Below are 27,961 nucleotides of genomic sequence, written 5' to 3' on the forward strand. Positions count from 1 at the left end.
CTTATCCAAGGAATAGATTATCTTAGCCGTATTTGGCACAAAGTTTTGAAATTTTGGGTCCTCAATGCTTCCCAACTTTGTACTTGTTTGGCCTTATGATATTTTGATTTGAGCGTCACTGGTGAGTCTTATGTCGATGAAACTCGCGTCTGGCGTATTAAATTATAATCCTGGTACCTTTGATAACTATTTATGTATGTTGTCGTTTGTTTTTGTAGTAGTTCAGTGTTTCTGTTCTTGTTCCGTTGTTATACTTTAATAATTGATGTATAGGGATTCGGTTTGTGACCACGCTTTGTGTTCGCTTAATCGACTTATGACTTTTGAACAGCGGTATACTACTGAAACCTTTCTTTGGACCTAAATTTAAGATAAGACATCAAATTGACGATTTTTTTATTTAATTTTTAGAATGGGTGTTATATTGAAAACATACCTATAGGTCTTTTAACATATGCATGGCGAGAAATTTCACTTTTATAACAAAGATCTCATATCATTCTGGAGCACACGAGCTCACTCGGTTTAAATGGACTTCGTGTTTAATGACGACGAAAGTTAAAAAGATCGTCCAAGGGAAAACCCAATGCTGTTATTTCAAATGGGTTTTGTGTTTTCAAATGTTTAATATCCTATGCCTTGCCATTGTTCTGTGTACTGTCGGTGTGTATCTTTATCCATAGTATAGTCTGTAATTGTTTGTCTAGTGTTTTAAAGGCCCCCTTGGTACCTTTCTGTATTTGTTATTCAATTGCTTAATTTACAGTGAATCATAAAGTGATAAACGACAAAAGAGATTTCGTCTTTTTATTGGCCATATCCATGATGGTAGGATCACCAAACCTCCCGTGTGTCCTTAATGTGCATCAGTTCATTAAACTCATGAAGGATTGATTCTACAGAACCTGTTCTCTGAAAAATAAATTATTAATAATTCAGTTGTAAAGCCTACTAAAAACATCTACGCGAAAAATATCCAAGGAAAACTTATAGATTTATTTTTTAAGTGTGGTACTTTTTGAATATTCTGCTATCATCTTTGTTTAATACAAGTATATTTTACAGTGTTTTAAAAGGTGAATTTAACGTCATTCGTGGAATACCGGATGTAGTGGATCTTGCTGCTAAAGATGAACAACGAATTTACGTTTAACGAAATGCAAGTTTTTCTTTAAGCTTTGAAGGCAGAATTTTGCGGAACCACCAACTCAAATATCCACGAATACCTGTTTTATTAAATCTACAAAACTTTGTTCCCACGATAATAAATGAATCCACAGCACGTTTGTAACAAGGATGACGTTTTTTAAAAGATCAAATGACTTTTTAATGTATTATCATACTTCCTCGGTGTTTAATACTCTAACATTATTTTCTTAAACGATTCATGAGATTTGTAATTTTAACTACTACTCCTTTATTACTACATTGTATTTGACTGTATGTTGTACGCGAGTTTTTAATCAGAAACTGACTTACAAAGAATAGTGCATTTTAAGATAATAAAAATGCGGTTTTCATGCAATGCATTATACAGTAATTGCATTCAAGTATTTTAAGTTTTGTTGAGCAATTTGAGATAGATAACTCAAAGATTATTCATGATAAGACCCCAACTCAACTGTTTTGTAGAACAGTTTTAATCATAATGGTTTAAGTATATCCTAATTCATTTCAATACAAACCAAGTTATATTCTAAAACCTAGTAAACCCTGTACATGTAAGAAGCAATCAAATCCCTGAAAGATGTCGGTTCAAGCAGAAAAGATAAATGCTAGTCAAAGAAAAAATTATAAACCAGAAAATGCAGAAGACAGCTATAGATAAACATATCACGGTTTCATTTCATGTTATGAACATGCGATTAATCAAACAACTTCACATACATAATATTCTGACCGGCTCGACTCCGTTTGAAATTCATGATCCTGCCCTCAGTTCTTATTAATTTAGTATCTTGGATTGTATATTTCTTTTAATTGATTTTCGAGTTCAAAACATCGGTAAATCACTGTAAGCATTATTTAGGCATAAATGATTTGATATCTAATGGCTAGTTATGGCTTAATTCAAATTTTACACTTCAAATTGTTTTTATATTTTCCGTGCAATAGATTATTCGTATAGTTCATGATTGAAATGGTACCTTTAAAGTTTAAAGTTTTTATTGAATTGCATTTAATAAAGTTCATGTTTCCGAGCCGCTTTAATGAATTAAACTAAAAAAGAACGCTTATATCAAAACGTTTGAAACTCAGCTCCTTCAAAATTGAAAGCTCCAAATAATAGAACATTGAAAGTGATATCAGCTGATGTCTCTAACTGTTACCAGCTATAGAATATCAATTGTTTTATGTCTGATTTTCTTAATACACATTTCATATTGTAAGCAAACAAGCAAACATCCTTAAAATATTTATAAAAATAAGAGGGTTTTTCTTTTCTCAGAATTGTTCTAATTTACTTTTGAAAAAATGATATTGAAATAAAGTAACTTAAAGATTAACCACAGCATTGATAATAAGCGTTAAAGTCAATCCTTTGTATTTGCAATGATGTCTGAATTATTGTACATGTTGTATAATAGTTTCAATTTGCAGGAATATCTAACATTCATAATCAAAAAAATATATATGTCATTCCATTATTTTACATGCAAGAAGATCTAAAGCTTAAAGGAAAACCTCTAGGAGCTTGGTGTTCTTACCATTCCTGGATGTAACAACTAAAATAATATGATATTATAGAAATATGTCCCTACTCTCGCCATTATATTTTATTAATTGCTGATATAATGTTAAAATTGACAACCCATATTGTCTGGAAAGTAGCTTTTTAGAAGACTTTCAATTTTAGTTCAAATATGTAAATACGTGATTTACATTTGATTATTCTTCAACAGAACTCTACAATTACTAATTAAGAAAGGAAAATAAAAACAAACTAGTTTCGTCGACTTTTTTTTAGCTTAAATTTGTCAAAGTATTTTCTCAGATAAGAAATAACACATCTGTATTTCTTTTCTTTAAAACTCAGTATCATCTTTGTAATAAATTCATTTCGGAAAGGTGATAAAACAAAAACCGGTTCTTTATTGATAAATATTACGTGATAAAATTTAACTATCTTAAGTCATCTTCGAATCAGTTTCTTCACAAAAGATAAACAAACATTTGTTTTAATGATGACACTTATTAAAACTAATTAAGTATACTATTGAATACCTCAAAACTAATGATATTTGAGTAAAATGAGATGTGTATTATACTACGTAACAAAGAATCAAAAGACATCTTTAAGTCAACATACGATCTATGAAAATCTATAATGGCTGTATATTTTGTCAACCTTTAAACTTCAGTTTACTTTAAAAATGTGAAAAAAATCTACGAAGACTGTCAAAGGATTCATATATCAAGAAAAACTGTAATGAAAGATTTTAGGACGAACAACGATCGTTGTTAAAGTTAGGTGAATTAAGAATGAATTAATTTGAATGAATTTCATAATCATATTTTAAGAAGCTGAATTGTATATCACTTTACTTTATCTCCTTAGCAACAGAAAGGCATTTTGCTAGAAACTTCAACAAACTAGTGATTTTGATAACGTTTATGCTTTATTATACATGTGTTTGTATTGACTACACTAGATACTGTTACACTGGCCTATCTCAATTTCATTTATTAGGAAAATTTCAGATAAATAAGATTAAATTATAATGATATTTATAAAGAAGTGAATTTTATATCTTATTGCAGAGACTACCTTATAGGAAAGTAAATTATCAACAATCAATAAAAATCAACAGGAGACACATGTTCCACTTTTTCCGCTTTTTGGTCGAGTTCCGCAGGTACATAAAGAGCACTAGTAATGTGTAGTAGAAATAGTAGGCATGAACATATTTCAATTTTCATAACCTTGTTTTGATTATCTCAGTTTTCTAGTATTTTAGTTTAGTATTTATGTATTTTTCAGATAGTATTACCTCTCGTTCATCAATAACTTTATTGTAGTTGTTGTCATAGATACGTGCACCTCCTGCTCTGTGCACGTGATCAGGTAATTCTTTGGTACCATGTAAAACTAATTTAACTGCTTTTATAACTCCTGTGTTTTTAGCTCCTTTCTAAAAAGAAAGTAGAGCAAAATGTATAGCTGCTTCCAAAATAGTGTCACATTTTTACCTAAGCCAAAATATATAGGTTGACTAAATGAAAGCGACATTGTCAATTCTGCAATAATACAATATATTAACAGGTATCTCATGTATGAGTCAATTTACTTGTAACCCTGTTAACTCGTTATCATGGGCAATTTCATGTTCCCTTTTTATTTTTGTCTTATTGTTTTCTACCTTGTCTTCCATTATGAGGTAAATATTAATTAAGAATTGTTTAGAAAAGATAGGACAATTGTTCTACTAAAACGCATGACATTCGGGTAAGAATAACGGAGCAACAATCAGAATATCTTATGATAGTGTATAAGTCTAAGAAGTCATTATCAACAAACACATATGTAATTTCAAATTCTTTAAATTTTACAATGGTTCCAACCCTTCAACTTAATAAGATGTCCAAAAAGACCACGACTTAAGGAATACAAATGGCTAAAAGACGTATAAAATTCATAACAAACTCACTGACAAACAAGGGTACCACACATTCTCAATGTAATTCTTGTCTGTTTTATATCGAAACAGGTCTCTAAGAAGTTACCTTTATTTGTCACAATAATTATCTTTACGGATACCCACTGTAAAAATAATTCATCATTATCACGATAGATGATACAGAAAACCTTTTATGACAAACTTCACGCAAAAGTTATATTTAAATCCAAAATTTAAAAGCTCTAGTACATCAAACGAAATTGGAGACATTAAGAGGCAGTTCTTAAGTTATATAATACATACTCCATCTCTAATTTTTAATTTCCACACACCATCCGGCCTTTCGCCCCAATTGTGCACTGACATGAAGTTCCAATTTTTGAAACCTTTCACTGATGAATCGAGTGGTCTCTCAGATAAAAGCATTGTTTCGGTATCTAAAAAAGGTAATATAAAAATGTAATACGCAAATAAGATATTTCATCAGCTAGCAAATAAAAAACGTAACACACACTGTGTGTGTTGAATTAGTATTATAATTTTTAATAGAAAATATAATTATGTTAATTGTGCCAATGTCTGAACCTCATTTTTCATGGATTTAGTTTTAATCTACAATCATTTCTTTAACCAATCAAGGTGTGCTAATGATGTCATTATATTTTACTTTAATCCAGAGTTTTATCAAACTAAGACTTACTCATTGCAGATGTTATATTAATTGATAGATCTCCTCTCTTTGAATATTCCATAGTTAAAGTTAACTGTACATGTTCTAAATAACGGATTTCATTTGGTTGTCCTTTACAACCATCAGTCTTTAGTGCAATTTCTATTTCCTGTTTACTATGGAAATCTCTGAAAATTTAAATCAAATACACTATTAATGAATAAAATTAAATACCTTTTAAATGCTATGTATCTAACAGCAAAAACAAACAAAAAATACAAAAAAATATCAACACACTCATAGCACTTACTTGCACGATCAAAAATATGAAAACGGGGTGTTTTTTTTTACAAATTATCAATTTATTTCAGAAGTTTGATTAAAGTATCCGATGTAAGCAAAATTGTTCTCACTTAATTTATGAAAAAAAGTGACAAATGTAAAGCAAAAATACTTGTATTGATTGCAGAATAAAAAAAAAAGGTACGACTTACTGAGGTAGATTTGATAAATCATTGGATGTAACGTAACAAATGTATTTTTCTGGTACATGCTTCCATTCTTGAGGATCTGCTGCATTTATCATTCTAGCTGCATTTAACAAACCAAATCCAAACGCGCTGTTAATCCAAAATCCAGCACCATTTTTTTTCCAACCACCATTATTTTTTAAGGCTGAATATTCTGATGTCCATGCAACTAAATGTTGAACATCTCTCCAAGTCAAGTTAGGGCTAGATTGTAAATAAATTTAATTATTATTAGGTTAATAATTATAAGAAAGAGATTTATTCGGTTTTATATAAGAAGAAAAAAATGATCAGATAAACGCAACTCTAGTATACCGCTGTTCAAAATGCATCAATCGATAGAGAGAAAAAAAATCCGGGTTACAAACTAAAATTAAGAGAAACACATCGAAAATAAAAGGAGATTACAAAGACTTTGCAAACATAGAACCAGATACGGTATTCATCTTTCATCCTTTATGGTAAATTGTGTGTTTTAAAGCTAGCTAAAACTCTCATTTGTATGACATTGTAATAAAATTCAATAAAATTCCATTGAATAGAAACTGGCTTAGAGTAAACCTTAAATAACAAATAAATTATCTATTCGTAATAGATTTACAAATTGGTTAATGTCATTTTGATATACTGATGAAAATTAGACTTAGAACATTAAAATGTCAAATACGCCAGTTATGAATCGATTACTCTTTGTGTCAGAAAAAGTATGAGAGGTGGTGTGTGAGTAAGTTAAGCGTGATAACTTGTCTGGGGTAGAAATTGCTGTAGTGACGATATACATGTTTTATTATATTGGGGAAAATAGTTAACCACATTTTAGATATAAATAACGACAAGGTAAAAAATGATGTCAAATATGTTCAATAGTTATAGTTGATAGTTTTTTTTAATAAAACAGGTATAGGGAACAGGTCGCAACATACGTCTTCGCCTTTTCATAAAACCAATACAAAAATTAGCGTATTCTTAAATCATAATTTTGAAGAATTAGTTTTTAGAGAAACCATGGTTTATACTTTTTATAACTACTGCATGAATTCATACATAACTCATTTGACTATTTTTCATACAACAGTACATACTTAGTTTCTAAAAGAAGAGCAAATATTCCAGCAGCTAGAGGGGCAGCCGCCGATGTTCCTGTATGAGATGTAGTACATGTTCCTCTTAAATCTGTTGAGGCCTGTAACACACATATCATTCAATATAGGAATGATGCATATCTATATTTCTGTAACCACAAGCAAATCACGATTCTTTCCGAAATCTATTATTATGGTATCTTCTCTACGTAAATCATAATCACTTTTAAATATAGCCAGGTAAAAACTTCCTGTCAGAAAAGTATACATCTCACTATGCTTATCTTTATAATTATTCTGACAATGAGAGACAAGTTTTGGATTTGATTCCGCATTGAAATCAGACAATGTTATTACCTAATAAAGAGTATTTTACTGTTTTATTAATATTTCTATTTTCTGCCATTTTTTTTTGGTTTCATAGTGTATTGCACTGCGAGTTATCGTTCTATTGCACCTGTGTGTAGTCTATTGCACTGACCTGTTCTGACCTCTAGTTGTAAAAACTGATAACTTGAAAGGTATTCATGTTGTCTAATCAAATTGGGTCTTTTATTCGTACTTGGGTTATTGTTTTTGATGATGGAGACTTTAATGATTCACTGTTAATTTTGTGTTTCATAATGTGCATATTTTACACAATCATTACCATTAAATGTGTATAACCGTCGAATTTTGAAGAGTATTAAATATGTGGACTTTAATGATTTGTTGTCATTTAAATTACTCGATCTGATTTCATGTCCGTTTTATAGAATTTCTAAAATTAGTTGTAAATGTATGCTCCTTACACATTATATTTTAATACAGTTGTTACTTTCATGTCTTTTATTTTTAAGAATTTGTTAGAACTGACTCAGTATGTATTACAGTTATTGAATGTGTACCAGTGCAATAGATCAAATATATTTCCCTCGGTATGAAGGTCAGCTTATTATTCCTTTACCCTCATCTGTTGGCTTCGAGCAATATAACAATGAGCTGGTCTTCATACCTCGGGAAATGTTTTTTGATCTATTGCATAGTTACATATTGAATTGCTGTATATTATCACTCCGTTTGGAAATAAATAGCAGGTTTGTTCAATTGTAATATGAAGAACAACAAACAAAAAACATAATAGGCAAGATAGTCAAATAAAGCTGTAAAACTAATTATGGAATGAATATTGTATGTCAAGTATTAACACAATCACCATCATAAAAATCTGCAAGTTTATGCAAAGTATACTGTAAGACAGAAAACCGAAATCCATAACGGATTACTTATGTCACAGTAAAACGTATGGAAAGGATTGAAAAAACTCATATGGATATTGTTTCATTTTGAAATACAGACATAAAGTCACATAAAATTTGCTTACAATTCTTTGATCACTATAGGCACCACTGGAGTAAGTTGTAGCCATGGTTGAGGCACATTTTTCAGCATACCATGGGGTTTGTTGAGCTTGAGAGGCACTGCTTATTGATAAGGTATATATACTTCCGGTATAACCATCACAGTCACAGTTGTCACCAAGACGACCACCATTTCCGGATGCCCAAACATATATTACACCCTTACCCCCTCTCCCCTGAATAGAAATGAATGAACAGAAAGATTAGTATAGTAATATCCAGAAGATGCTGTGTTTCACCTTTATAATGCACATGATTTTGTTGCGTATTATATAAATGCTTTAATTCTTATAGTAATATGGAATAGTTTTCAGTAATTGTATAAAAAAAACATTGGTTGCAATGATTTTGGTGATATTAACTTAATCCTTTCATATTAAATAATGAATTTGATTGGTTTTAACTAATTATAATAAAATCTTTATCATAGACGCAAAAACATATATATAGTATGTAAAAAATGATATTAACAAACGCAATACAGATACCGGGTTTAAAATTCAATTCATATGACAAATAATAATAATATTATACGATATATTCTCTATTTTTCCAGTGTGTTTGAATATTTATAACTCTATAACTTAATGGGCATTCGTTTCTCACCTCTTTAATTCCCATTTCGAAAGCTTTCTGCGCAAGTTTTCCAGGACCTTCTACTGTTTGTCCATCGTCGTTTGGTCCCCAGCTAGCGCTATAAATATCGACATATTTGTGGTTGAAAGCGATGGCTTCGGCCTCGACACTATCGGTTACTCTGCCGTCTAACATTCTTACACCTACATATATATAGGGATATGCTCTTAATATCTTTAAATATCACAAGTATATAATATTGCGTTAAGACGTCAACTTTAAACCTATTCGTTTAAATAAAGGAATATAACGAGACGATATAATTTTCTATACTCCAATTGCATGTTTCTGTTAAAGTGTTTTGAAGGGACCCCAAAGATCAGCAGTATGAAATCATTAAAAAGCATGAACTGAAAGTGCCCTAAACGAACCAGCCATGTTTGTGTCAGATAAACTTCTAAGATACAACTATATAAAATTTTATTTTTTTTAATTCTAGCAATAATAAAGTAAACACGACAACTATACTAATGCCAAATTTGATGTGGGATGCTACTTATATATATCATTATTGTAATTGTGTGTTCGCTGAATCTATTAAATAGAGATTAATACATGGCCTTTTCCATATAAGCCTGGGTATCATCCCGAGACCCCCATATCAGCCCGAGACGGAGTCGATTATTACGTCATATACTTCCGACAATAGTTTTATGTAAGGCAAATAAACTGTTAACAAATGCAACAACTAAAACAGTCGAAAACTTTTTAAAGAAGTTAAGTTAAGAATCAAATATATATTATAATTGTCCAACAACAGCATCTCTACCTCCATATATATGTATGGTAACATTTTGAAACATTGAAAATTTAAAAGAGTTTTATGGTCATTATTACTCCAGGTTTGTTGTACTACATGTACTATAAAATGATTCATGATTGCCAACGGCATTTGTTAACAAGTACTTAAATCCAGTAACTATCCCCACAAAAGTTCACGTTAATTTTGACGTCGTCATAAAAATGATCTGACGTCACAATGGCTAAGTAAACAACTGGTACCGGAAAAACCGGAAGTAATTTGCACGAGAAGCACTGTTATAGGTTTTTGCACGAGACGCCCCTGATATGGGTTATCAGACTGGGCTGATATGGGTTATCAGCCTGGGTGGGAAATTATGGCTTGTGTACTTCCGTTCGTTACACATATGCAAAAGCTATCATATTAATGCTAAGTTTATGATAAAATTAAATAATACGTAGGATGATATCGTTATTCAATTGTTATAATTACTAATTTTTCCTACTCGTTTTTATAATTAATCTTGCACTGATCATCCAAATGAATACTATTTTTTAGGTACTTAATATTTGAACTTTCTGTTTGATCGAAAAATATGCCGCAATAGAACTATATTCCAAATATCTGTATATATACGTTATTTAACTTAGATTTTGTCGATCCGGACGTAGGAAATTAACAATCAATTACATATAGTATTGTAATACATAGACTTTTGATGTGTCTTTTTTATTATCTTTATTGTATTTGTATGCTAGAATTTACGTCGACAAAATAAGAGGCGGTATATATCAAAGAACTCTCAAGTCGATGAAAAACTAACAAACTAATGGCGAAAACCAAGCATGACCAAAAGACAAACAACAGCTAATAAATACAAAAACAGCATAAAAACTAAAGACGAGGATAGACAAACCTCAGAACAAGGGGACCATGTGAGGTGCTTTGGAAGGGTTAGCAAATCCTACTCCATATTCAGCAACTATCGTGTTGCTAATGTAAGTGATAAGTTTCATTCGCTGATGTCACAATCGTGAGAAATGGACCGATATACCCAAATAAGTACCATAAAATAACATTTGTATAAGAACATTACATATTCCCTTCATTACCTACATTAAACGGGGAAATGTGGACCTATCGAACAATAACAATGAAAATTATATTTTCTGTCTCACAAAGCAAAATAAAATAATAATAAATGTATCATTGATTTATGTCTAACAATACAAATAAAACACATTTAGTTTATACTAAAATCAACGAGATTTTTAAAGAAATAGTTTACCTCCTATTTTGGCATTATATGCTATTCCTACACCACACATTGAATTATTAGCTACCATAGCAATTTCCCCAGCACATCGAGTACCATGTCTGAAAAGAGCAAGAGGTATGTACTATAGTTATAGAAGATAAGTGGTTTACTTGTGACATTCCATAGAATTGCTACATACACTACTTATAGATGAAATCCTGAAGAACAATATGTATCAACACCTAAACATGAAAGGCACGCTGTTTTCATTTAAAGAATTTTTATATTTATTGCCTATAGAGTGTATGTGCAAGACACAAGAGAGACAAAAGAGACCACGATAAAAAAAAATCAGAACAAAATTAAACACAAAGCTATAGATTCAAAAGATAACACTTAAATCGTGAATTATAAGGCAAATAAACCCTGTTATCAATTCATTTGATGTGCTTGAGTTTTTGAGTTTGCCGTTTGATTGGGGAATTTCCGTTTTGATTTTTCCTCGGAGTTCTGTTTTTCTTGTGATTCTACTCTTTATCCTGAATTCATATCGTCAGCAGATTACACATTTTTAAACTTAAAATTTGACTTAATTTTATCATTCCACAACTTCACGTTGGTATTTGAGGTGTCGACAAAGTCAATACTAATATTTGAACATAAGCAAAAAAAATTGCATTTTGATATTTGTTGGTCAAATTTTGATTATAATCTTAAATTGGATAAGATAGACATTCCTCTTTAATTTTTTCTAATACAAATGTTTCATTTTATAGAAGTCAATTATCGCTTGTCGTAAAACAAAACTCATAAAACATACAATGCCCTTTTTATCACACTATACGTGCGTTTCGTCTACATAAGACTAACAGTGATGCGGGAACCCAAATAATTAGATGATCTAATCCATCACGAATTTGGAGAGCACCAAAAACCAAAAATTCCATAAAGATGTCCTGACAAGGAGTAGAATAAAACAATATATATAAATACGTCTGAGTCAGTGACAACTCTACAACAGATGTATCCATCGGATCGCCATCAATGATGGTAACACATGGCTGTGTACATTATGTATATACAACTCGTCTAAACATCAACCCAACAATGTTAGATCTGTAAATTTGCTTTCACAAGTTTTTGGTTCTTCCCTCGCCGGGATTCGAACCCATGCTACTGTGATATCGTGACACCAAATCGCCTGCACTGCAGCCGTCCCGCTAGACCACACGACCACCTGAGCTCTCAAAATAAAAGAGCTTGCGGTGGGCATGTGTTACCTTTCCACGTCAGTTTTAATCTAGCGGCGTACTACAGTACATGATATATAAGGCATGAAGATGTTATTGTTACAGATCAGCTAAATTATCTATAGTAAAGGATCCAAGTTAATGTAATATACAGTCACAGAAAATATATATATATATACATAGTAGTTTAGAGATTAAAACCGGTTGATTGCAAAAACTGCAAAAAGGGGTAAATATAGTAACATTGCATGCGTAACCAACTATGTTTAAATCAAGACAGCAAAGTGCTTTTAAATAACATTTTGATTCTTTGGTGTTTGAAATCATTAAGGCAAATCTTTTATCCTATTGATTTCTTTTCCCCTGTTCCCTGACATATTTAAGTTGCTTTTTTAAAAATATTGTTACCTTTTTTAAACATGTAGGTTTTCATTTTGGTAGTGAATGACATGCAGAAGATGGTCATACATTTTAGACATCTAGATTTGTTTTGAATCTTTCCATTACTTCTTGTATTTTTAGATTTATTTCTATTTTTGATAGTTTTTTTTTTTAATTAAGGCACAACCTGAACTCCTCTTTCATTTCCTATATCTTATCAAGTGTGTGTTTTCAAAGATTTCTTTCAATTGAGTCTCGCGATTTAAAAGTGCATTTCCATTATCTAGTTGTTGTACCTATAATTACTGTTACGTCTTTTCATTCTACTCATGTATTGTTTTTAAAGAAACGCGACTTTTTTATGCAGAAAAGTCAACTATAGCTAATTTGAATTTTAATCGACCAGGTTGTTGTATTTTGTTCAATGGTACTCTTACAAAAAGATAATTGTTAAATTTCAACGTTCACGTCATCGCTTTGCTTTACTAGAACAGAATGAATGGGTTTTTTTTCAAATAATCACGAAATCAGTAATTTATAACAACCGATTTACGAACCCTTCTTTACTTATTTTCAAATGGTTTTGAAAATGGTATATACATTAATCACGATCATTATATTCTGACATATTCTGATAATTTAAAATAAAAGTATTAAAATTGCAGAACGATTGATTTTCAAGCAGATAACATACTTGTTTTCATTAGTAGGATCATATCGAGGTTGTGGGTCATCGTCGTTGTCATTTAGATCAGTGCTGGCCTTTGGATCCTACAAGCATTAAGCAAATAGTCATCATCAAAACTAAAAAAAACAATCTCAAACATATTTTATAAACGAGTTGGTTGGCCGTTATGGTATGACCGTTTAAGAGATGGTATCGAATATGTTCCTTATATCGTAACTACAATTCCCTTCCATTTTCACGAATGTGACCTACCGAACTAGACTTTTTACCGGATTTGTAATAACATGAGCAACATGATGGGTGCCACATGTGAAGCAGGATCTCCTTACCCTTCCAGAGTACCTCAGATCACCCCCCCCCCCCCCCCAGGTTTTGGTGGGGTTCGTGTTACTTAGTCTTTAAGTTTCCTAGTTATGACTTGTGTACTATTATTTGTCGTTTTGTCTTATTCTTTGTTAGTCATGGCGTTGTCAGTTCGTTCTCAATCTATGAGTCTGACTGTTCCTATGGTATATTTCGTCCCTCTTTTACTTCGAGAACTGCAAAGTCATCCTGTTGTATTTTCTTTCATATATTTATTTGTGTTAATTTATTTGGTGAGTTCTACCTAGACGTAAGGGCTTTTAAATGTATCCAAAATTACTTGACAAAAATAGTATGCAGCGATCATATTTTGTACACATGTATTCTTCGTTCAACATTTGAGGACAAATTGAATATTTTCGTGTCCCTTACACTACTATATATCAATCTCAATTGATCTACTAGTAAACAATAAGTCCAACTTTGCTTTAAAAAGGAATTGCAAACATTGATGCAGAGTTCAACAGAGGGACAAAAGATGTCATGTGAACAATCAAACACGTAAATCGAAAAATAAACTGACAACGCCATGGCTTAAATGAAAAAGACAAACAGACAATACGATAGTATACAAGAAACAACATAGAAAACTATAGACTGAGCACACGAATCCCCCCAAAAAACTGATGGTGATAAGGGCCACATTATTTTTGTGAACATTAAAAAACCAATTAGCGTGAAAAATGTTTCCAGTGCTAATAAAGGAGTTTAAGAGGAACTTGAAACCCTCTTTCTGTGCGCTTTACTTTATAGCTATACAAGAAAAAGTAATGTATAGGGGAAAACTATGGTTAAAGTGAATCCGGATGGAATAATGATAAATATCAATATCGTTTCCAAATAATAACTTTTCAATGTGTCTTGAAGGTCAGTACAACTAATAACTCTAGATTCCAGCTTCGTACATTTTTTGTTCGTTTCTATGTAGAGCGTTTGTTGTTGTTACCCTTCAGTGTTCCTGTTATTCCTTGTTTTCCTTTTATACGTTTAAGTTGGTGTGTTTCACTCTGATTTAGTTTGTTACTCTGATTTGTTTTCTCTCAATCGAATTATGACTAATATTGTCGTGTAGTGCTTTCCAAACACAGTTTAATTTGTACATGTATACAATTAATATATTACACAATATGCACCAATCTTCCATACAACATGTTACGTTCTTTAGCACCAGTTGTCTTTTTTTTTCTCAAAAAGCAAACTATACACAAATGTATTTACAAATAATTATCGCTAGCAATAATGACCAAATCATGATATCATGTCATGTTAAACTGGAAACTTGTGATGGTATCAAAAGTTTCTTCTCAAAATACACAAAAAAATGTATTTTTTATCATAAAATACGGATTCTCACATAGTTAGCTGCGATATCTGTGTGGTTCTTCTCTAAACCTATAAACAAAAGTGAAAGAGTGATGAGCCAGTGATTTTGAGTTTAATCAAGAAACAAAACTCTCATTCAAATGTGTGATTTTCACCATCTTTATTCACAGGTAAGCATTATATTTGTAGAATGTTAGAATATTTTTAAAACATACTAGTAAAAGCCATTATAACTAATGTGTGATAACTCAGACTTTTATTAAATTTAATTGCAATATATGAAGAAGGATTTAGCAGAAAAGAATAAATTACGGATCACCAAGTAAGTTTTAAACCTCCTTAAACACAAGCATTGACCCAACTTGTTTTGTTTAATCAATCCATATAATTCAACGTTCAGTCCCTTGTATGAGATTTAAAGGAGCGTCCCGTGTTTTGCAAATATAAATAACGGAAGAATTAGATGAACATAATCAAAAACATAGAGTTGTTACAAATCCCTACAAGTTTCCTTAATGACGACTTGAATAAATATTTTATTTTTAAGCTGTACATTTCTTTCAACAAAATATCCTACGACAAAAATGGAGAGAACCTTTTCCTTGGAGTTCGGTATTCTTCATATTTTTGTTACTTTGGTTTTAAGGCACACACAGAAATTAAAAATGACCCATTCTAAACATTCTTGGATTAAGTGGCATGAGTGGACTTTGTTTTTTGAAATTTGCCTCGAAGTTTGGTTTTCTTGTTATTTTTTTTAAATATTCTAATAATTGAAGTTCACCTTTAAATTATCAACCTCAAAGCAAAATGATTTTTCGCCAATTGAAAGACTCATGAAGGATATGATCCTGTCGATTGGAGCTAAAGTTTATTGATAATTCAACTTTGCAAAAAAGGACATCTGTTTCATATGTACCATTTTACAACAACAAACCACTGGGTCATTTAAGCAACTTGTATTCAAACAAACAATTTTATTTACCAATAACGGCGCCCAAAATGAGCAGAATAATTACAATATAATGTTCAAACATAATGTAAAGTAAATTAAAAATAGGTTAAACAAGGTACATAATATGATACAAATATTGGCTGGTGGACTGGTCATATTTGGTGTCCATGATGACAAAACTTTTGTAAATTTCTACTTCCTATCAAATTTAAATGTAATAAACTAAAGTTGAAACTTCCGTAAGCAACGTTCAGCACGCACGGTGTTGACTATTCAGTTAAAGTTCTTTTGGTTCATTTTATTCCAATCATTTCGTATTTTTATGTTTGGGTATTCCATACTATTTGTTTCTATCGTACATTTGACTATTCTTAATTGTTGCGCTTACAGAAATGGAGATCTTATGATCATTTAGAATATCTTGGAATAAACCTACCATCATCGAGAACTGTAACCACCACCCCTTTTCCTGTAATGCCTTTATTCCATACTGGTATCACGTGCAAGTCTAGTTTTGGCAAGCTAACTTCTGTTCTCGTGTCTGTCTGCAATAGCAAGTATATCTCATTAGGAACGACTTTTCTAAACCTTGTTAACTTGTTTCGATATCATTTTTTTATCAGTCAGTACACATACCATCGGAAACTGGGTATTAATCGGACTAACAATTTAACATTTCACGTAATCTTGGATAATAACTTTTAAAACCATGCATTCAGTAAATTGTACTGATGGTAAAACTTTTCACATCTCAAAGAAAGTTGAACCTCATGCAAAGTTGACATTTAAAGGATTAGACTATTTTATCTTTGTCCCTGTATGTCATTTGGCTGTTGTCGTGTTAATGTATTTTAACATTCTTGACATTCGAGTGTTTTAGGATGAATGTTCTAATAAAGGTTGATCCATCCAAAAAAATGGACTCGGACGTACCAAATAAATAAAGTATTATTTTATATTACGCAATCTCAACTAACAAAATACATTATGTCGGTTAGGTGAATTGCATTCGCTTATGATTCTTTAAACGTTAACCCATATCTTCTTATATTTTCATTTCCTTGTAAAATTGGATACTCTAAAGACATGTGATAAACTCAAACCGTAAGTATGTTTCGAGGCTTCTTAGTTTATCTTTCTCTTTTTCATAAACTACAACCTAGAGAGCCTAGATTTCTGGATAATTTCATATATTATTTTTTGGCAAACGAAATCAGGTATAAGTTAACCAACTATCTTGCAAGTGAGCAATTTCGTTTAAATTGATAAGAGAGCTGTAACCAAATTTCAAGTTGATGAAATAAAAATCGCTCAAATATAAATGAAAACGCAGGTCAATTTACATGAAATTTGTTGTTGATTGCAAAAGGTAACAATGTTTGAAAAGCTTTTATTGCAGTAGTGTAGTATACATATGATTGACCATATACCGAAACAATGGTCAGAAAATTAAATGAATTTTCTGTAAATTCCTTTCTAACTAAGCAGGCTTTTCTCGCTCAAAATGATTGAAACTGTTATTTCTTTTCATTATCTACAACATTTAAAAATTGAATAGAATGTTTTTTTAATTGGTTAATGTTTTGCAATTATTGCTGTTAGAGTAGGAGTAGGGAAAGGCACGACGTAGATAGACCAGTACTTATTTAGGACACTTTTTACATTTAAACAAAAACATACACCTACTTAACAAACTCACCAAATACCATTCTTTATCCCATAAAGGGTCGTTAAATTTGACTTCGTGGTAGGACCTTTCAAATGTCTCACGGTCTATCAAACCTCTTTTTGTTCTTGTCTTGTGTTCCTGTTGTTCTACCCAGTTAACCTTTAACAAAAAGAAAAGTAAGAGATTATTTTTTTTTCAGTCTCCTTTTTTAGTGTTTAAGTTATCCTAACGTGTAATGCAGGCCTCGCTGCAAATCAATCAAACAGGATAAGTTACGATTTAAAAGTATTTTTACGGATTTATATCCCGTCTTTTACAATAGGATTTTGTATTATACTGTCAATTATCGCCATCGCAATTTACAAATGATTTTATTCTAATGGACATCACGTCTTAGGACATTAAAGCATATTAAAGATTCAGATTTTGATTGCTCTTTCGGCTGAGCGCAACGGAAGTCTAGTAATCCCACGTGACAATACAAGCTCTCATAAATCAAGCTATTGCTGTTTATTAGATTCGATTTCCGTGCATACAATTAAAGAATGTCATTTTATTAAGAAATACTAAGCTGTACTAGATTTGTATTCATAGAATAATAGTAGTCAATTGAACATGTAAAATATTTCCTAACAAAAGTACGTTTTAGTAATAAATAACATCAAACAACACAATTCTATTGCACAGCTCCTTCGAGAAATCATGTAGTGGATTCAACCACTTATAATGTCTGATCTTTAGACTTAAGATTAGCAAGTGATATCGAAATAGTTGAATGAATACGCCATTTTTTGTTCATTTAAATTAATCCTTTTTATGTTATGCTAGACTTCGTGTCACTTTAAAAGCTTTATTCTAAGACCATTTCAGTACTCGCGTCATAATTTACATAAACATGAATGAAGAGGAGGGATAACAAAAATTACAGTTCAAATTTTATTTGATATAACACGCATGTGACACGCATATTTTGAACTTTTGCCATTAAAGTCGATAGTATTTAAAACTTTATGAACCTTTCAATAATGAGGTATTTAGCTTTACAGTTGCTTTATTTTATATGCTGTCTTTGATATGTCTTTTTTTTTTCTTTCTATCTTTATTTTTTAATGTGCGTTTAAACAATGCAAGTCTTCTTTCCAGGCAAATTACACGTACTGCTTTGTTTCAACGTTTCCTTGCAAAAAAATTTAAAAACATCTTGCAAAGTCTGATTGTATTTTTCTTTTTTGAAAATGATGAACAACTGTTCAAGTTATATATTAATAAATTTTACCCTCTTATCAGTTACTAGTTTCCTTGTATGGTGGTGTGCATGGCGTTTAGAACGGCTTGGTACACTTCTATGTGTCAGTAAGTAATGGTTGTCGAATGGTTTAAGCTGCAATGTAAACATACAAATAATAAGATGATTAGTTACGTGTAGTCTTCTATAAAACCATCTTATATAAAGGATGTAAGATTTAGGAATATATTGCCATAGCTGTATTTAGCAAAACATTTGAGAAGTCCCCAATGCTCTTTTTCTCCGTAATTTTCTTCATGCTGGATTTTTTTCGAAATTAAAAAAGTCACTTGTACTTGTCATTGTCAATTGCTTTACTTTCGAGAGAATTAGATAAAAAGAAACACCATGTCTATGATTAAAAATAAATTTTAGAAATTACAAAAGGAAAGGCATTTATGCTCAGAATATGTAATTAACAAACAGAATGCATGAGAATAGAGCGTCAAATACTGTTCTTCCTCTTATAGTGATGCTTTCAACATCAACATTTGTGTAATGCATAAAGAGAACACTCCTGCTTTTATATGGACATTCGTGCAACAAAAGAATATCTTTAACATCTTTAAATAGAATAATGTATTATTCAAAGATCAATTGCCGATTTAAATATATAAGTATGTTATCAATTTACAGCAATATGCAAACGTTTTGTTATTTGTTTATTAGTATCAACAATTATCTGCTTTAAATATATTAGTATCTTATACTGACTGCTCCACCGTAGTTACAGCTAGCATACTTATTGCAAAGTTCAAATCTATAACCCGTCATTGATCAGTCAAAGGGAATAATAAAAACAAATCACTATTCTTACTTGTCAGATTAATTATTCTTAAATACAAAACTGATACAAACGTGTGTCTCTTTGACACTTGAAAAGCCTCGCATATCCAATGACAATTATATAAAGGTTAACTATTATGTAAATGAATTAATGTACTCTTTATTATTAGCACTGCTTTATTGTTCTCTGTAACATGTCACACATGAATTTCCGTAGTATATTCAATAAACGACGACAACGATTTCTGTAACTTTGATAGCACAGATTGTTTTATGTAATATGTTATAATCATAACTCAGTTCCCACAGCTGGTAGGATTATGATGTTCACAATTAGATTTATTGTCAATAGTGCATATTGAGTCGGTTTATCTGCCATTAAACGCAGGTTTCTTATTGTTACGAATGAAGGAATTTGTAGCAATATAAATTGCTGTGTGGTTGATCCGGAATACCAAAAAAAATGTGCGCTAACAAATTGGAAGTAATGCAAACTTTTTGGGGTTTTTTTTTTTGGCTTGTCAGGAGCAATTATAACAATGATAAAAAGAAAGATGGGAGGCAGAACTAACCTTAAACCGAAACTTTTAACTGTAAACTGTTTCAGAGAACACATTTCTGATGAAATTGTTGTTCTGAAGTAAACAGTCATTAAATATGGAATAGGAGATAATTGCATCAAAGACTATTTATAAAATATATTAACTACTTTAAAGATCACCATTATATATATTTATAATAAGGATTTTAAGATCAAGGAAGTAACCCTAATATCCTTCAGAATGGTAACCCCTATTGTCTAATTACTAACGCAAATAAACCAACAATAAGTTTGAAAGAAGGAACAGTGCATGAAGTAATAAGACCAGCATATATAAACAATATTTAAAGCGTTAAAATTCAAATGTATAATTATATAAATCTATGATGGTTTTTATGACTTGATGACATTTCGTTTATACTTGTCGTTTAGGAAATAATTTAAACTGTACAAATAGTTCCCAAACATTAAACAAGTAAATAGCCTATCAAAGCCCTGGTATCACAAAGTTTTATTCTTGTAGATGACTCAAACGCTTGGATAAATTTTAAAACAAATTAAAAAGATGGTGAAACTGGCGTAGTGCTTACATTAACACAAAAAATCCAATTTCATCTGCAGTCGTCAGCAATAGACGTATAATTGAAGGCCAATGTTGTGTAAAACAAAGCAGTTGAAAAGCAATATAATAAAACAAATACTAATACTTACAATTATATAATTTAGTTATGTATTATACATATAATATATATGATAACCCATAGCATATACAAAAAGTTGCATTATCACAGATTTAAAAAGATTTCGACATTGAAAGTACAGATATCTGTATCGTTAAGTAAATAAAGGCAACAGTGGTAAACCGCTGTTTGAAATTCATAAATAGATTGAGAAAAAAGCAAATCCGGGTTACAAACTAAAACTGAGAGAAACATATCAAATATAAGAGTAGAACTAAGACGCATCAGATACACAACGTGTAAATGTAACACACACAGACACGAACTATAATATAACAATGGCCATTTTCCTGACTTGGTACAGTACATTTTAAAAAGAAAAAGGTGGATTGAACCTGTTTTTGTGCCATGCCAAACCTCCCGCTTACAGGCAAGGTTAAATATAACAATAAAATGGCAATATTACATGACAGATACAATTCAAATAAATGGGAGAACATATAGGACAGAGAAACACACGAATAATAGACAACAAAAGGTACTAGGTTTCGAATTTAATACGCAACCGCGCATTTCGTCCACACAAGACTAACCATTGACGCTCAGATGAAAAAAGATCGAAATCAAAACAAGTACAAAGTTGAAGACAATTGAGGACAAAAACATCCAAAATGTTGTGCCTAATACGGCTAGGATTTCTGCCTGGGATAAGAACATCCTTATCATTTATAATAATTCATACTTTTGCTAGCAGGAAATCTTTATAAAATGACTATATAATAGATATACATGATAAAACCAAAGTGGTGACTACCTACAGAATAAAAACTGGATACATTTCATAAAACAACCTAAACCAGCACATAAAAATGTACACCCGAGTTAGCCAAAGACATCAACGCACAAAGTGACGTCACATTTGAATTTCTAAAACAAATTCCCAAAAATAAGATAGAATTAGGATAAAATTCAAGATTAAGATTTGTAATACTGATATGAGATTTATTAATAACAATGAAAATTACAATACTTATTAATATCAAAGTGTGGTAAAACCATATGCATGTCTTGTAAGTTGCGTGGGAAAACGTAGATATCAACCAAGAATCACAATAGGTACTTCTAAAAATAACACTTCAGCAAATGTTCTTTTTTTCTTCTTAATCTAACGACAAATTTTGAGATGTTTGATCTGCTATTACTTCCTATCACAAACTTTTATTACATGTTCTTACGGTAAATTAACAGAAATAGCTTTTGTTTTTCACGCTGATGGTCAATACCGATACAGTTACGTACAAATCAGGCTCATTTTACCATTAAAAGGCAATTAATAAAAGACAAAAGGTCGTATAAAGCGATAAAAGTCTATCTTTTTAAGTTGTTCATCAGTACTACTATAAAGGAAACACTTTCTAATATGCTTGTAACAATCAATAACCAGATTAGCCATTGTCACGATATATAGTTTCCCTGAAGAATGGCCGCTCATTCTACTAATCTCCAAAATTGATTAGAAGTCAAAAGGTACGATTCAGGTTTTATACATCTACCTGAGTTCTTCATTAATAGATTGCCTTTTGTGTCTTTTTGTTCTAAAATGATAATGGAATGATTGGTTTAGCTAAACGAGGGATATCTATAACGAGGTACATATTCCCAAGATGGTTTTAGTATCTGTGGAATCGATAATTTAATATGATATTAATATTAAAAACCATCTTTCTAATCATATATTTAATCACTTAATCTTATATCTTGCTGTTTTATAACTAAACATCTTTTAACATTGTTTTTAGAAAATTATATCAATATTTAAAAATTGGATCGTAAAAAAAAAACCTCGTTTTTTGTATGGGCGCCTGAATACATTTATTTTTCGTAAATTGCTTTGTTTTGAATTAGAACGTTAGTTTTCACAATTTAAATATTAAACAAATACACTCGTCAAAGATTCCAGGATTGAAATTTTGTACTTGTGCTAGATGCGCGTTTCGTCTATAAAAGACTCATCGTATAAAAAAAGTTTCAAAAGGCCAAAAAAGGTACGAAGTTGAAAAGCATTGAGCACCAAATATTCCTTAAAGTTTTGCCAAATTTTCATCTCGGTAAAAAAAATATAAAAAACAATAAGTCAAAGCAGCATGCACATAAAAAAATATATCCTGAATAAACAAGCAACAACCACAATGTCAGATGTCTAGCATTCTTACAAAAAAAGTTAAAATATTTAAAAATTCAAATAAAACTGTTTAACAAAATCCTCCAGCAGCTCATGTGTTCAGCATCTGACAGCATGTCATCAGTCAAAAATTTTGAAAATAAGTACTAAGCTTTTCAAATAAGCTAACAGTTAATAAATATATATGAAAAGCAGTATGATAATTATAAACAAATTTTAGAATAATAACGAAGACTTGGAAATCAAATACATGCAGATCAGCAACAAATCCAAGACTAAATATATTAGTAGTTTAATTGACATGAATATAGTTCAAACCGAGCAGATAATATTTCATTTTGAACACAAAAATTTTAAGATTGAATCAATGGTTTCAATTATAATCACAACTTTACAAGTATCGAACATTATACGATGTTGTAGCAAAACGTATAATCACAAAAATACTGAACTCCGAAGAAAATTCAATCGGAAAGTCCCTAAATCACATGGCAAAATCAAATGACAAAAAAACATCAAAAACTAATGAACAACAACTGTCATATTCCTGACTTGGTACAGACATTTTCAAATGAAGAAAATGGTAGATTGAACCTGGTTTTGTAGCGCTAAACCTCTCACTTTTATGACAGTAGCATCAAATTCCGTTTTTTTACAACGACGCGTGAACAAAACAGACATAATCGGTAAAATAGTCAAAATATGGTTACAGCATTCATCACTGTGTTACAATCTCAAGACAAACAAACGTAGCAAACGAGTTTGCGTGTACCTCTTTTTTTTAATTAAATAAATTCTCCTTACATGTGCACTTAGTAATTGTCAATATCATATTGGTGATACACATAAACAAGGGTCATGTTGTGGTCAGTGGATAACTTGCATTCTTGATCTTGCTAAAATGTTTGATGTTTGGTTCATTCTGCAAAACCTTACAGCTTCAAAATTAATCAAACATATAATTATGTATTTCAGTTTGGTAATGTATGAAACATTAGACCTTGTTTACTGTATATCCTGTCTTATCTTCTTTCAATCGACATACATATTCATCAAACTGAGGTTATATAAATGTAAGTAGAGCTAAACACGACTTTTTACATTAGAACAAGGCTCATAAACTGTCAAACTTTCATAGAAGTAATATTTGTTGATTAGTCTGTGTGAATATGCTGTACTTTAGTATATAATAATTGCTTTAAAATAGAAAAAATTAAGCAAAAGTATTTGTGTGGACAAAAATGATGGACAATTATTATATGAAAAACAAAGAAGGTTACCACACACCATATCAAAACCTGAAATTCGTAGAAACAGATCAAGACTTCACCTTGATCAAAAGAGAAACAACAGTCCAAAAACACAATTCAAAGACATTGTGTCATGAAGAAACCCGACAAACTCTATGATGTACTCAAATGCTTCGGTGTTTCGAAAGAAAAGACAAGTCCTGCTTAAGGGACATTTATGTTGGTGATTTTGCTACAAAAAAATATCGATAAGAGTCATGAGCTAAGGCAGTACTGTAACAATACATCGAGGAAAGGAGAACATGATGTTGTCATCGACAACTGGTCAGATGTTATTTAGATAATCAAAACTGCTCTCTGGTCAAACAAATACAGAATCAGCAAATAAGCAAAAGATAAAGAGCTGATTTTCAGTGTTTTTATTTAGGAAATTATAAAGGCTTTCTTAACACAGCAATCTTTAAACAAAAATAATGTTAGAAAACCATTCCCATACATAGCATATCAAGTTCACAGCGGAGAAGTTTAATTGGTCCCTTTTGTCATACACCTTAAAACTAAGATCTCATATTCTCATTTAAGTCTACGGTGAAATAAAAAAAGCCATGATAATTTATTTGCAGAGTAATCATTTAGCTTTTTGCTTTAAATCAGAAAGGAATGAACAAAATTACTTGCACGAAATAGTGGACGTAGATTTATGAAATAGCAAATACTATCCAAAATGAAATTCAATTCACAGAAACTGAAATAAAATTGAGAATGGAAATGGGGAATGTACCAAAGAGGCAACAACCCGACCATAGAAAAAAAACAACAGCGGAAGGTTGAAAACATGCTCAAAAGTGTAATTAATACCTTTGCTTTGATGTTCTGATTTGAACCGATATAAAACCACAACCAGACACTTTTAAAATGGTATACAAATAAAGGAGAAAATACCACTTGGACAACCAAAAACCATAGGCCTCAAAAGGCAAAAACTAAACAGTTATACAGACTTTATACGATATCAAAAACAATGCTCAAAATGAAATAAAATCAATTCTAAGTATTTGGCTGCAGGTGTAATGTTCGTACCATTTTGGCAGCATGTTTGTTGTTTTAACAATTGAGTGTATAATTTTTTTCAGACATACCGAATACTTACTATAGTATTCTAATTTATGACAGGTGATCTGTGTATATTTTAGAAGGAAATTTATTCCAATATCTGGTAGGACAAATAATCGTGAAAGATAAAATTAAGAAACAAACTTGACAACCAATGTCGTGATTTCGAAGGCTAACTATGACGTCTTTACAATAAATCCGTTGGATCTGTACTGATTGATACTTCAGTATGGAAGAATATGATAAAATTATAAATGTAACTGGCTTTGAACTGGCTTTCAGTAACTGCGAATACTCTTACATCAGTGCTTTGTTTTTAATGTTTTATGCTATTAATTGTTTTCGTTATTTGTTTTCGTTTTACTGATCGTTTGAGATAAGTCAGTTCTACATCACAGTTCCTTCATGTTAGTCTTCATGTAGTTGTCCCATGTCCGGAGCCTGTAGTTGAGTGGTTGTTGTTTGTTTATGTCTGTCGTCTTTATCTTTTAGTTGTTTTGTTGTATATTTTGACTTTAGTTTTTCTCTTTTGAATTGTTTCACATTTTTTTATGTAAAGGACATTATAGCCGACTATACAGTTGGGATTTTTTATTATTGTACATGTGCGTACGGTAAACTATACGGTAATTGCTGTTATCCATTTATTTGAATTCTGGTTGATAGATGTCTCATTGGCAGTTATAAATTTTTACCATATTTCCTTACTTGAAACATTTATGTAACAATTCACCATTAACAAGGTCAACACCTTTTATATTTCGGCATGAAAATTGAAGAGATTGACAATTCTAGAATAGTATTCATTCTCTGAATTTTCAACATTAATAATGTGTGTATGAATTGTTTGTCTACTTTTTTGAGTGGTAATGTTAATAAATTGACTTAAATTGAGAGTGACGTTATAACCGAGTAATGATGTATAATTTACAAGTAATTTGGTCTCATTTTCTGTCGTGTACATATTGTATTGAAATAGGAGATAAATACACATAGTTCGTGATCAACGAAGGGTTTTAAAACCTACTATCACGTTAGATTCCACAGTAATATTTATCACTTGTGTAGTGTATCAAGAGATAAACAATTGCTTAAGCCAAATTTCTATAAAAAAAACACTTTTTAACACATTGATACAAACTTTTTTTATAATCACGCTGCAACATTAGAATTTGGATTTTTTCAAGCTAATGGAGTTCATGAATTCTTCGATGGTTCTTTGTGAGATTTTATTTCAACCAGATACTTTTTGTAGAAATCTATTTGTCTATTTGACTTCAAAGAGTTGCTTTTCATTTGTTCAACTTACGATTTTTAGCATTTAATTTACCGTTTTTTTTTTAGATTTCTTTGTGTGATATTTCTCTTCACATATGAGCACATGATAGATAGATGAGCAAACAACCAACCGATATGTCATAGACATGAATGAACCAAATATATGTCGTTTATCTAATATAATCATTAAATAATTAATATATAGATGAATAACAATATACTGTGCATTGTCAGACTGCTGAAGTTGTAATTCAAAATATTTGAAATAATGCTGCAGGCATACAACATATGTAATACCTTGTATTGATGATCTATACGTTTACAGATTCACACCTGTCGCAGGTAAATATGATATCAAAATAGGAATCGAGATTTTGAGATTTACTAGTAAAAACAAACTCACTTCCATTTATATGTGTAATAAAAGGTCAGGTGTATCAATAACACGGCAAAAGAACAAAATAAACAAAATCATATATCAAAAGAATTAAATATCGAAAATGGGTGAATACGGTAGAACAGAAAGTTAACGTTTGTCGAATATGGACTTTTAAAAAAGTATATTTCGCCTTCAAATGATGTTACTCTAATAGTTGATTCAATAGTAATTATTAGTATTACGGGCCGGGTGAACGTAAACTAGCTTTTTAAAGGTGCATGAAAACGTGTCTGTTAATTCAAAAAGTTCTTTGTATATAGTAAAATAAAAATGCTGCAATTTTTGCACGATTATTTAAAGTTAATAATATCCCTCCAAAAAATAAATAAAAAGAAAGAAAACAAACCTCTTTTACAATGTCATAGCCATGTTCCTTAGCAACTCTTTTAGCTTCTTCCTGTCCGCCCTGAATTTCTACAGCCCATTGATTTACATAATGATTTTCGCTAACAGCATAACTGATAGAAAGAAAAACGAAAAGAAAAAATATCACAGTTTTCATAGTATCCCAAACCAAAATTACGTTTCCTGTTACTCCGTTCTGTCAAAAGTTTATCTCTGACAGATAGTCTGTTCTCAATTTCAACTGTTCCGAAAAGGAAGGTTCACTTCGAATACACATTATAATTTTTCGAATTTGTCATGACGAAATTGATAAACTTTACTGTGAAATATACCTATGTCAACAGCTGTTTGACAATTGGCGAACTTATCACAGATATCCTGCAGGTACCTCAATATACGCCTATTATCACCATATATTTGACAAATAGATAGCCCGGAAATTGCAGGTTGCTTAAATAGTTAATAGAGGAATTATATATTTCAACAAACTAGCTAA

General features: G+C 30.9%; 1 protein-coding gene across 2 annotated transcripts; it reads right to left on the reverse strand.

Annotated features, from left to right (window-relative positions):
• Positions 1-793: 793 nt before the first annotated feature.
• On the reverse strand, positions 794-27,843 carry LOC134714464 (neuroendocrine convertase 1-like). 2 transcript variants are annotated; one of them, XM_063575735.1, is made up of 16 exons: positions 27,467-27,843; positions 18,843-18,947; positions 17,597-17,725; positions 16,334-16,442; positions 14,974-15,011; positions 13,263-13,339; positions 10,968-11,056; positions 8,908-9,080; positions 8,265-8,477; positions 6,902-7,002; positions 5,784-6,023; positions 5,320-5,477; positions 4,923-5,056; positions 3,993-4,133; positions 2,709-2,726; positions 794-912 (listed from the first exon to the last, which is right to left on the reverse strand). In XM_063575735.1, exons 1-16 carry the CDS (start codon positions 27,620-27,622, stop codon positions 835-837), a joined length of 1,959 nt encoding a protein of 652 aa, XP_063431805.1. In that variant the 5' UTR covers positions 27,623-27,843; the 3' UTR covers positions 794-834. The 2 variants fall into 2 exon arrangements, with proteins under 2 accessions (XP_063431805.1, XP_063431806.1); XM_063575736.1 differs by lacking the exon at positions 2,709-2,726 and having other exon boundaries at positions 27,467-27,842.
• Positions 27,844-27,961: the final 118 nt, after the last annotated feature.

Source organism: Mytilus trossulus, chromosome 4 (genome assembly GCF_036588685.1).
Source record: "Mytilus trossulus isolate FHL-02 chromosome 4, PNRI_Mtr1.1.1.hap1, whole genome shotgun sequence".
Taxonomy (NCBI): Eukaryota; Metazoa; Mollusca; class Bivalvia; order Mytilida; family Mytilidae; genus Mytilus; species Mytilus trossulus.